Source organism: Acomys russatus, chromosome 7 (genome assembly GCF_903995435.1).
Source record: "Acomys russatus chromosome 7, mAcoRus1.1, whole genome shotgun sequence".
Taxonomy (NCBI): domain Eukaryota; kingdom Metazoa; phylum Chordata; class Mammalia; order Rodentia; family Muridae; genus Acomys; species Acomys russatus.
The window spans coordinates 55,781,025-55,793,515 of NC_067143.1; the positions used below are offsets into that span (position 1 = coordinate 55,781,025).

Here is a 12,491-nt window from a genome sequence, read left to right on the forward strand (position 1 = left end):
TATGGTGAAGATAAAGATGAGATGTGGGGAGGAAAGGGTGATGAGATGACTCCTGTCTTAAATACTAGTGTAATAACAGTGTGAATAGTGTCAACATCCAAATCAAGTCACATGATATGCCTAAGCAAAGTACAGCAGTGGAGTTGAAGTGGACAGACCTCTGCACACACACATCTACAATAAAGAAACAACACAGACCGCATGAAAGGCTCTTAGGCACATATGCTTGTAACCAAAACTAGAACTTCCCAAAGTGCACTTGCTATATGAGTGACAAAGACAGGTATCCTGGTGCAGAACACTTACCTAATCATCTCCACTGATGGTCTGGGGTCAATATAGCTCCTATAACCAATGTTTTCTGTCTGAAAACTCCATAATTCTCCTTGTTTGACATTTGAAGATGCTGGCTTGTTTGTGTCAATACACCCATCATTTACAAAGGCAATGACATCCCCCAGTACAGTGTTCTGCTATTATCTATTAAACTCATTCTCTTTAGTAAATTACCCTATTATTTAATTTCATAGTAATGAACTTAGACAGCACAGCAGCAATGCGGATATTTTTTTAAAGTGGTCAGATTCAAAGCCTTTCAAGCACTCTCATAATTTTTAGCAGACTGGGAAGTCAGGGAGGGAGAAAGATTGGGGTGAGGTCTGTAATGCATTTGGTTCGAAAAATTGATCTGCTATTTCCCCTTTTTGTTTCTTGTTTATTTCCTCCTCCTTTTCTTCCTCCTCTGCCATCCTTCCTCCCCTCTTCTTACTTCCTTCCTTCTTTCCTTCTTCTCTTCCTTTTTTCCTTTCTTCCTCTTTTTTGGAAAATGTGGAAAATGAAAAGGGGACATGTTTTCACAAGAAGACAGATGTGAACATTGTCTTGAGACAAGAGAATGGACAGCATCTTTTTTATCTTTAGAAGTTTAGAGTTACAGCTCAGGAAACAACTCAAATCACAATGACAAGATGGCTATATATTTCCAACAAGAACAAATAGAATTCTTCTTTTCAATTTTTATTCACCATTTGTAACACATCGTACTGAAATTTCTCATAGTTTGGCTATCCTACTTTGAGATCCAGAGAAAGTGTCTAGCCTACAAATGTGAACCTGCAAGGCATCATGATGTTTAAATCCACATAACCAGGTGAAAACGAGATGAAAATGAAAGATGACAAAGAATGACTTCAAAATTAAGGGGTTAGGGAATTGTAGCCCGTTTGAGCCTATAAAACAGGAAAGTTAGCTTAAAATATATATATGACGTCATGGTGCCAAAGTACTGAGAATGTGAATGTTGAGTGATCAGTCCGCAATGGGGCCTCTACACCACATCCCACAAGATGCAGAAACATCATAGAAGAGGGGGTGAAAAGATGGTAAGAGCCAAAATCTAGCAAGGAACTACAAAATGCTGTCTTCTGCATATGGCTTTCTGCCACGATTATGAACACAAGAGCCATGACTACCTGCATTAGATAAGCACCCAAAAGGATGAAATAAATCATCATAGTAGGAAGAATAGGTAGAAAAAATAGTCTCAGAAAAATGAAAGAGAGATTAGATAAAGCATTGGTGAAGGTGGTATGACCACAGTATTCTATATGTGTATGCAACTGTCAAAAATAAAAGATTTTAAAAAGAACAGTTAAACCCACATTGGGAAGCATGTTAATAAGTAAGAGGCTCTATTATGTCATCCAGAAAAATTACCCAAATATGATTGGGCGGTGACTGAGGGATGCCCATAGGACTTCGTACACAGAGCTCTGTGATCCTGGCATGAGGGACCTCAAACTTCGCTTTGATGCTTACAAAGGCTTAATAAGGAGAAACTAATGTAATCAAATATAGATACCATATTCTCACTATAGGGATAAGCAGACGAATAGGAGGGAACTAGAGGGCACAAGTCATTATTATTCCCTGTTGTTAGTCAATTGTTTTTTTAGACAGGTAAATAGTAGAATATATATATTGGAGAATAATTTAGTAAGGAAAAGGAAAAAGGACTGATGGAACAGGAAGGGTAAAAGACTGTAGTTGAAAAGATAAGAGAAAAAGGAGGCCAGTATTTTAGTAGAAGAGCTGGTGATAGTGATTTTGTCCACAGTGGCAGAACAGACAGAATACATGAGCACAAAACCACATTCGCCTGGACATTGGTATAGAAATTTGTATTTCAAATCAGCCTTCTCTCTCTCTCTCTCTCTCTCTCTCTCTCTCTCTCTCTCTCTCTCTCTCTCTCTCTCTCTCTCTCTCTCTCTCTCTCTCCTCCTCTCTCTCTTTCTCTCTCTCTCTCTCATCAAAACGGGAAGTAAATTTTCCAAACAAACTCATGAATAGAAAAGAACATGCTCTCAGGAAGCAGAGACAGGTGGACCTCTGAGTTTGAGGCCAGCCTGGTCTACAAAGTAAGCCCAGGATAGCCAGTGCTACATAAAGAAACCCTGTCTCAAAAAAGAAAAGGAAAAAACAAAACTAAAGAAGGTATTGTTGTTGTTTTGGCAGCCTAAGCAAAAACAAAGGATGTGAGGCCTTGCAGGGAGTGGCGTGAACATGGGGAAGTAAATACAAGGGCCAGTTATCTGCTGGATTTGTCTTTTAAGAGACCATCATTGACTTTAGTGGCTGGTTTCTGCAACAAAGAGCAAACCCAGACTGGAGGTAAAAAGTGTAGAGAGTTCTAAAACTGAGATGTCAAAGAGAAAAAAGGGTGAGCCATGGCAAACGAAGCAAGGATGAAGACCGTTTTGAGTGTTTTATTGACAGCGGATGCCAGACACTGTCCATCCCTGACCAACAGCCAGCCTACCTCATGAACACGCTGACATGCTCCTCATACCATGATGCAGGCCCTTGGGACTGGATTTGGGATTATACACAGACATGTGAAATAATAGTGCCTATGCCCCCTCCACACTCAACTGTAGATTCTAATGCTTCCAAGTAAGGGATTTCCTTGGTACAAAGGTTTACAGGCCCTGTAACAAGAAAACATCTAAATGCAGTAGCTGAGGGAAATTCAACTTTCTCCACGTTCCTCTCTCCTTAATCCTGACTGTTAATTTCTCTTTGGGCAGGCACTATGAAACCCTTTTCCACTCCTGGACAGATGCGATTTGAGAAGATAGCAAATTATGCAAGGATCCTAGACATGACTCGCTGTGACCTGCCTGTTGAATCTTGCAGAGTTTTTGGAGATAGAGGAACATATTCTTCTGAAAACCTGGAATGACAAGTGCTACATGTGAACTTAGAGGAATATTTGCTAATTCCTGTAGATGACCTTGCCACCATCTTACAGATGATAAAACAGAAGGTGTGGATCATTGCAACCACTGGTCCTTGTTAGCTCGATGGTTTAAGTACCCGACACTATAGACACATTATAGATAGTTGCTATCGGATAAGGATATGTGCTTCTGTACCTCTAGCTCATGATGATAGAAATGTATATTCATATCTAGCACAGTTTACCATCTAGAATATAACTCCTGCAGTTTAACATCCTCCAATTATCTAGTATTGCTTCAGTATATGATTATTCCTTGTTTCAATGAACATTTTTCCAGTATATAACCATATAGGCTGATGTATTTAAACACGTTCAGTGTGAGTATCCAATGCCCATTCTGCCAAGTATCCTTCCCTCATTCCTAAAAATGTTGTCCTATTCTGGAGCTGATGTTACAGAATTTCAGACCAGTACTCTAACTAGACCCTGCCATGTCCAATCTGCAACCAAAAATAGTTACCATTGTGCCCCAGGGCAAAATCATAACTTACTTAAAATACTATATGGTTTTACAGTGGGGGAGGGTTCTAACTCAATTGCACACTTTTCTAGCAATGTCACGTTATAAAATAAAATAGAAAATGTATTAACATGCCTGATAGGAAAACCAAGAATTAAGTGTGTACGAGGCTCATTGCTGGTAAAGGATGACCTAGGCCACCACTACAATCTTTGGGTGCCTAGGCTCATGGGGCATCACATAACAATTAAGTTACAGTATCTGCCTCTGAGGAGTTAACAGACCTTCTCAGCCTTAAGGAAGACTGAAACTCAGATGCGCATTAGCCCAGACTTGACTGATTCCTAGGGCCAATCTGAATTTTCTGTCTTTCATACTTCCTTAAGTAATTTTCCAATTATGGCCTCTCCTCACTTGCATCTGTCTGTTGCCTTTGTTTTTGCTGCACGGCTGCTATTGAACTGCGGACAGTCTGGATGGAGCAAGCTGCACCTTTCTACTCCGTGAGTCATACCCATGACAACCCAGAAATTTACAGGAGATATCCAAATACACGGGGAAGGCGTGGGCTACTTTCATTAAGATATGGGGTATAAATGTAGAATTCAGAGTGGGAATGAGGCAGGGGAAAGATACTAAACTGCATTTGGAAATTCTGAGCCATGGACACAGCCCCAGGACACCCAAAAGAGAACATCAGCGGGCTACAGAAAATACAAGAGCACAACTGTTAGAAACTTGGAAGTCATGAATACCAAAGAGCCAGAACTTTTGTTATGAAAGGGGACAAACCTCTGAGAGATAAATGTTTAAAGTATTGGTATAGCATACTCCACATTTAAAGCACTTTAAAGGTGAGTTCCTCAAGATGATTAGAGGAGGACACTTATCAAAGAAACAAGACTCTACAGGTCTAACTATTAATAAAATGTGAAGAAATTTTTCATTTTGAAAAGGCTCCTGCATCTTATTGGGGTAACTCCCTAATGGCAGATGTGCATAAAAATTTGCTCCTGGGGAGGAAGGAGCATGAGGGTGGAGCTGGGAGGAGAGGAGAGAGGGGGCTGCGCTCAGGCTGTGAAGTGACTAAGTAAATGAATGGAAAAAAAAATTTCACCTGGAAGGAAGACATGTAAAACTTCAGAAGCAAGAATTGCAGAAATAGAGCACTGTCTGACAGGGCGGCAGAGGCAAGCATTCTGCAGGAGGAAAGGAAGAACACTGTAGAGGAGGGAAGATGGTGCTTCTGACAGAGGTTAACCTCACAGAGCAGCATCCTAAACACAGGCAAAACAAAACAAAACAAAACAAAACAAAGGAAGAACTATAGCACAGAGAGTCATTAAAAAAAGAGAGAGAGAGAGAGAAACCTGTGGGCAAAGCCATGGTTTCAAGAAGTCTTAAGTCATGACTTCTTGAAAGAGTAACACCTAGGATTCTGTCACTATGGTAGGAGCTAATAGAGGTGATGGTTGTGCTGGCAGGAGACATAGATGTTGACTGGGTGTGGGTAAAAGTATCAAAATTTCAGGATTCACTGTCTCTTCTCTTCTTCTTCTTCTTCTTCTTCTTCTTCTTCTTCTTCTTCTTCTTCTTCTTCTTCTTCTTCTTCTTTTCTCTCTCTCTCTCTCTCTCTCTCTCTCTCTCTCTCTCTCTCTCTCTCTCTCTCTCTCTCTCTCTCTCTCTCTCTGTGTGTAGGGCAGAGGTTGATATCAGGTGTCTACCACTACTGCTTTCCACCTTGTATTTTGAGACTGAGCATGAGATCATTGATTGGCTAAGTTTGTCTAGTCAATGAGCTTCATCTGTGCCCCTGTTTCCACACTCCACTCCCTAGTACTCAGGTAAGGGATCCACCACTGTGTCTGGGTTTTCACTTGAGTGCTAGGGGTCTTAATACAGTCTTCATGCTTGCACAGGAAGCACTCTGCCCAGGACCATTTGTACCAGGTCCCCAGCCACAATATCTTTAAAAAGTAAAAGGATCCTTAGAGACATGAAAATAAGAAATGCATGGTCCCAGAGCAATATTCAAGTCCCTTTCCACAAAGACTATGGTGCCCACCCAGTCTCAAATCTACAACACACAGGAGCTCCAAGCAATCTCCTTTAATGTAGAACAGGCTTGGGCAGTGTGAGAAGGGCTGCCCAAATGTGCTCATAAGCCGAGGAGGAGGAATTTCTAAAATAAGTGCCTTCCCTCCCTCTCCCCTTTTCCTCCCTCTCCACAGAATGGTGCAATTGTGGGCATCCGCTGGAGAGACTAGACCTGCGGAGGCCCTAGAAGCATCTCAATGGCAGCGTGGATATCTCCATCCGTGGCTATAAGGGCCTGCAGGTTTGCATCACGGTTAGAAAAACCCAAGGCCTTCAGCTGCTCCAGTTCTTGCTGGTAACGACCTTCAACGAGGAGGGCTGAGGACAGTGCACTTTGGGTAAACAGGGAACAAGCGTTGGCCAAGGAATGGAAGAGCTGGAGAAAGGCCAAGGAGTGTTGTGTGGTGTCTTCTCTGTAGGCTTGTCTTGTACTCCTAGTTTCTGGGGTTCCTCTAGCCCCGCGTGGTTTAGCTGAGTTCCATAGGAACGGTCCCAGCTCGGGCACCTCCCTGGAGAGCGTCTGTAGGCCTTGTTCTATCTGTAGCAATGCCTGCAGTGCTCGAGGGTTGGTCAGGATCGGGAGAAGGGGCATATGCTGTAGTAGGGGGCTGCCAGTTGCCAGCTGATGTAGCAGAGATGGATTCTTCTGCAGGACATTCACGGCTCGACGCAGGACAGAGGGCGAGAGTTTCGGCTGAGTGGTTAGAGGGGTTTTCTCTACCGGCTGCTGGCTCTCTTGGGAGGGGCAGTCTGAGCCTGGGTGTAAGTCGAGTGTACCAGGTCGGCACCCTGAACTGGCCTGACTTGGAACTGTGCCCTTGGCCTGAGTAACGCCTCCTGTACTGACCTCTTGTGCCAAGGTCCTGACTGGAGCTGAGGTGGTGGGATCAGAACTTCCATGAGCGGTGCTGGCTTCTCCTCGACACAGCTCTGAGCCTGAAATGTGGCCTTTAGAGGCCACCAATAAGGCCAGAGTGGAGAGGATGATCTGCTGGATATCAGACCAGCCAGGACGCATAGCATTGTCTCCTCCTGGCACGACTTTCGGAGCCTCCAGCCTTTGCTTGTGTTCCTGAAGCACTTCCTGTTGTCGTGCAGGTTTCTGAAAAGTTTCCGGAAACTTGAGAGCGGGGTCCCGTTTCTGTACCGTCTTTGAGGATTCGGGAACGTGCATGCCATTGGCTTGTTTCTCATTTACCAGTCCTTGAATCAAAGGGTCCTCCAAGAACTGCACCACAGACTCTGGTGCTGTCGTCAGCAGTTGGACAAGCTGGCTGAAGAAATCAGCTAGGTCGGGTGAGCTCCGGGCCAGCCGACCCAACCTGGCTAGCACGGCAGCGTTATCAGAGGCCGATGGTTCCGAACGGTGGGTACAGTTGCCTGTGGGGCCTGCCAGAGTTCCTGTACAGGCTGATCCTTTCAAACGAGTCCTCACGACCACGTGGACTGTAGAGCCATCAAAAATGCCACGCTGGCTCAGTATGTCGTGATCCCGGAGGATCTTGCCAGTGAAGATGAGCACCAGTCGGTCAGTGTCGCAGTGAAGGTATTTGGAGATTTGCTTCTTAAAGCGGTGAACGTTGCTATTTTCTGCCACCCAAAATTCCTGGCAGTCCTGTGGGGTCTTGACAGACACTCTGATGATACGCGAGAACGGTTTCCCTACCGGACACCAGCTGGCTGTCCCCTGCTTCTTCCCTAGCCCGTGCCATATTTCCTGAAGAAGAGGATGCAGGGTTACCTCAGGGCACAGTGGAGGACACACCTGTAGAAGCTTTGATGTGGCACCGAGCACACCTGGGTGCAAGGACCAGTAGGTGTCCAGTTGATGTCCTTTCACCTACGTCCTGCAGATGCCACCTCCCAGTGTAGCCCTAGAGCCACCTGGCTCCCAGAGCTGGGGCAGCCCCTCCTCTCTTGGGTTGTCTTTAGAGGAGATGGTGTCAGTGATGAGGTCACAGTTGAAAGCTAGACCTGAATGGGGGCAGGGCAGAAGTCTACCACCCGCCTGGGGTTGGGTTTTCTTTCTGATTTGATTGAAAACACCAAGGGGGCTGGTGCGGGGGAACAGGGAACATGTCCCTATCTAGAAACAAACACTTGCTCCTCTTCAAATCCTAACACTAAGCTTGACAACTAATGATGGTTGAGTAGGAAAGCAAGGTCTAAGGACTGGCTAATGAAGCATTCATCCTGTTCGCCAAGCTTCCACTAAATTACTGTCCCCTCATCACAGTTTACCTGAGGCCTCAGGCCCAGTTCCTATCTGAACAGAATGGAATCAGTTTGCATTTTCAATGGTATACTTGTATCCTAGGCCCTTAGGGAGATAATCTGTCTACATGGTCTCAAAGGCATGATATTCCAAAGCCCCGAGAGCAGGGCTGCTTCAGAAAATAAAGTGAGGAGGGATGGTGGTCCTGGGGAGACTGCTACATGGTTTAGAGGGATTGTTGATTTTCCAGAGGACCCAAATTCAGTTCCCAGCACCCCCTCCACACAGCTCACAACTGACAAAAACTCCAACTCCCAGGGATCCATGCCCTCTTCTAGTTTCTGAAGGCTTCCATACATGAAGCAGACATACACAAGTAAATAATTTTTAGAAAGAAAAATATAGTGTTAACTCAGAGGTTAGTGGCCTTAAGAGAAATCACAGCAGCACTTGGAATCTAGGTCTAAATATGATTTAATTACTATAAGACAGTGTGAGAAGGAACTATTTAAGCTGTTTGGACCACTCCAGGCAGGTAAAGCCCTAGGAAAAATGTAATCTCTCCAGCAGTTATTTGTTAATATTAAAGATAGATTTGGCTGCATTAGGTTTGTATCATTAACAGAAGTTCTCTCTCTCTCTCTCTCTCTCTCTCTCTCTCTCTCTCTCTCTCTCTCTCTCACACACACACACACACACACACACACACACACCTTGTTTTCCAGTTCTAAAATTTCCAGTAACCACAAAAATCAGTGACAAGAATTTATCTTCCTAGAATGCCACCTCAAGGGGATCTGGCAGGAGGTAAAATGACCACTGAGGTGATTCTGCACCTGCAATATTTATCAATGCTCTTAAACTTTGGAAGGCATGAACCAGCAGTATAAGCCAATAGCAAGACATGATGAGATGTAATTTCAGCATCTGAAAGCATTTCTCTCTCTTGGGAACTTTGATGGTGCCCTGGCTGGCTGACTTCTAGTCTCCCCAGGGACCAATGTCTATCATACAATTGTGGCTTCAAAAACAATTCTTGTGAGTTTCACTTTGCATTGTCCCCAACATGGGAGGAGGTGGAGGGGGAATAGGGAATGGGGGAAGCAATATAATCACATTTTAAATTTAGAACAAATATTAACAGTTTCTATTTCACTGGCTCTGTCATGCCACATCCTTTAACACACTTGGGTTTTGCAGACATCTAATGTGTTAGTGTGGAAAAGTACCTAAAATTGTGATTTCTTGGTTAACTAGAAAACTTTTCACCAGGGGTGATGGTGACACATGCCTTTAATCACAGCATTAGGGAGGCAGAGGCAGGTGGATCTCCATGAGTTCAAGGCCAGCCTGATCTACAAAGAAGTTCCAGACAGCCACGGTTACAGAGAAACCCTGTCTCAAACAGCACCCTCACCCCACCCCCAAAAAAGAGAAGGAAGGAGAGAAAAGGGAAGGGAAGAAGAGAAAAGAAGAGAAGACCTTTCCATTCATTCATGATGACCTGAGTTAGGAATCCCATCACCCATGTAAAAACCCAAACACAATGATGCACCACTGTAACTTAAGCACTCGGAGAGGTGGGGGGTGGGGGCGGCAAATATAGAGACCAGTGACCACTAGGCTTCTGAACAGTCAGTCTAGGTGGAAAAGTACCTTCTAGTTTCAGTAGGTGACATTGTCTCAAAAGCTAATGGCATATCCAGTCAATATGAACCTCTATCTTTCATATGCATATGCATGAGCCAGTGTATGTGCAGAAACATATTCATGCAAATTGCAGGGAAGAGAAACACCAGAAATCCAGGAATTTGACAGCCAGAGTTGGGACTCTGCTTTTCATTTTATGTTTCTGTGTCTCTGTGTACATAGGCCATGTGTATGCAGATAGATACTAGCAGAGCCCAGAAGACTGTGAGATTCCCCTGGAGCAAGAGTTACAGGTGGCTTCAAACTTTCCAGTGTGGCTTCTGAGAACTTCTGCAAGAACAGTGTGATGGTTTGAATTAAAAAAAAAAAAATGTCCCTATAGGTGCATAAGGTGTGGCACTATTAGGTGTGGCCTTTTGGAGTAGGTGTGGCCTTGTTGGAGGAAGAGTGTCACTAGGAGCTGGGCCTTGAGGTCTCAGAAGCTCAAAACCAGGCCTAATGGCTCATGGTCACTTCAACATCTGAATGTCGAACTTTTAGCTCCTTCTCCAGTGCCATGTCTGCCTGTTCACCACCATGCTTCCCACTATGACAGTAGTGGACTAAACCTCTGAAACTGTAAGCCAACCCCAATTAAATGTTTTCCTTTACCTAAGAGTTGCTGTCCTCATGGTGTCTCTTCACAGCAATAAGAAACCGCAACAGATGTTCCCATTGATTTTTGTTTGTTCAGAAGTTGGTACCAGGAACTGGGGTATTGCTGGGACAGGCCTGACCCACGCTTCTCTTTGGAGGGATGTGGACTCTGAAACTTTGCATTAGAAAAGCAGTTGAACATTTTAAGTGGGGCTTCAGGGGTCATTATAGTAGGAGCGTGGAAGACAGTGTGACTGAGTGTGATTTCAACTAAGGGGCCCTAGATCAAGAGGTTCCAGAAGAGAATGTTAGTAAGTAGCCTAGAGACTGTTCTTGTGATGCTTTGGTGAAGAATGTGGCTTCTTTCTGTCGGTTTTTTTGTTTGTTTGTTTGTTTGTTTTTGTTTTGTTTTGTTTTGTTTTGCTTTTTTTAGTGACAACATATTTTATTTCTGCTTAAATATTCTAAAACTGAAGTTTTAAAAATGACCCATTTACTTTCTCCTTTCTGAGACCCTATTTATTTGTCTGAACTTTTTTTTTATTTTATTAATTTATTCAGATTACAACTCAATTGTTATCCCACCACTTGTATCCTCCCATTCCTCCCTCCCTCCTGCTTTCACCCTATTCCCCTCTCCTAGGTCTATGACCGAGGAGGACCTCCTCCCCCACTATATGGTCATAGGCTATCAAGTCTCATCTTGGTAGCCTGCTTATTCTTTCTTTGAGAGCCACCAGGCCTCCTCACTAAGGGAAGGTGGTCAGGGTTAGAGTTAGGGTTAAGGTTAGGGTTTAAAAAAAAAAATCTGCCTGTGGCTAAATTGAAAAGTTTTTGGATTAATTACATTTGCAAAGGAAATCTCAAAACAACCTAATATCAACTTTGTCATGTAGTTATTAGTGTTTATGCCTTGCAGATTTATAGTGAAAAGGAGCAAGCTGAGCAAAGAAAAATATAAAATGTACAATTTGAAGAGAAAAGAGGAACTAGGAGGTAAACTCTACTGTGTTCAAGGAGATAAACAGATTGAAGAAAAACCTGAGGAAAAGATGAATAAAAAGAATGGTGACCTCAGAGCAAGACCTCACCCAGCTAATAGTCCAACTTGTGAAAAGGAAATAAAGAAAAGCTTAGCCCAGGTGTGGTGGTACACACCTTTAGTCCCAGCACTCAGGAGACAGAGAAATGTAGATCTCTAAGTTCGAGGCCAGTCTGGTCTACAGGGCAAGTTCCAGGACAGCCAGGCTGAGACAGTGAAGGAAACCATAGGAAACAGAAAGCTGATAAAAATGTATATGAACACGGGGGCAGCCCCAGAAAGCAACAGAACTTGGAAACTACAGCCAAGTGGTTTTGATTTAAAGTCAAGGATAGAAGAAAGGAGTTATGCAATCTCCTTCCGAGACTAACAGAAACTGCGGAGTCCAGACATGTGTCAGGGGTGTTGTCTCTGCATGTGAAGCTGCAAGTGCATGCATTGCCTTGGGGACCCCAAGATAGCGGAGATTCTATAGAGCCATGGGATTTCTGGCCAAGAAAGCTGCTAACAGGGAGTGGGACCTACCCAAGAGAGAGAAGTGTGTTGCAGTCAACAAAGCTGAAAGGAGTTGGAGATCTGAAGAAAGCTTTGACATCAGACATAGAAATGCAGTGTTTGGAGTTTGCTGGATTTCAGTCTTGCTTTGGTCTAATATTTCCTCACTATATTCCCTTTTGGTATCATAATGTACATCCTGTGCCACTATATGTTGGAAGCTTGTGGGCTGCTTTTCGCTTTAATTTTACAGGGGATTACAATTAAGATATTGCATGAGTCTCAGAAGAAACTTTAAACTTTTGTTTGTTTGGTTGGTTTTTTTTGTTGTTGTGGTTGGTTTTGTTTTGTTTTTTTTTTTTTTTTTTTTTGGTTGTTTTTTGAGACAGGGTTTCTCTGTGTAGCCTTGGCTGTCTTAGACTCACTTTATAGACCAGGCTAGCTTTGAACTCACAGCGATCTGTCTGCCTCTGCCTCCCAAGTGATGGGATTAAAGGTGTAATGCCCAGATTGCTCAGATCCAGAGCCCTCACCCCCACCAAAAGAGAGACCACCAGGATTCGATACCGATGCAATGTATACAGGGTCCTGTATT

The 12,491-nt window shown here is 43.7% G+C and overlaps 1 protein-coding gene across 1 annotated transcript; it reads right to left on the reverse strand.

The window, feature by feature from the left end:
* Positions 1-6,024: 6,024 nt before the first annotated feature.
* LOC127191993 (ubiquilin-1-like) lies at positions 6,025-7,570 on the reverse strand. The gene is given in 2 exon segments (XM_051149346.1): positions 6,025-7,515; positions 7,517-7,570. Coding segments are annotated over 2 exon segments (1,545 nt in total).
* Between the last annotated feature and the right edge of the window lie 4,921 nt (positions 7,571-12,491).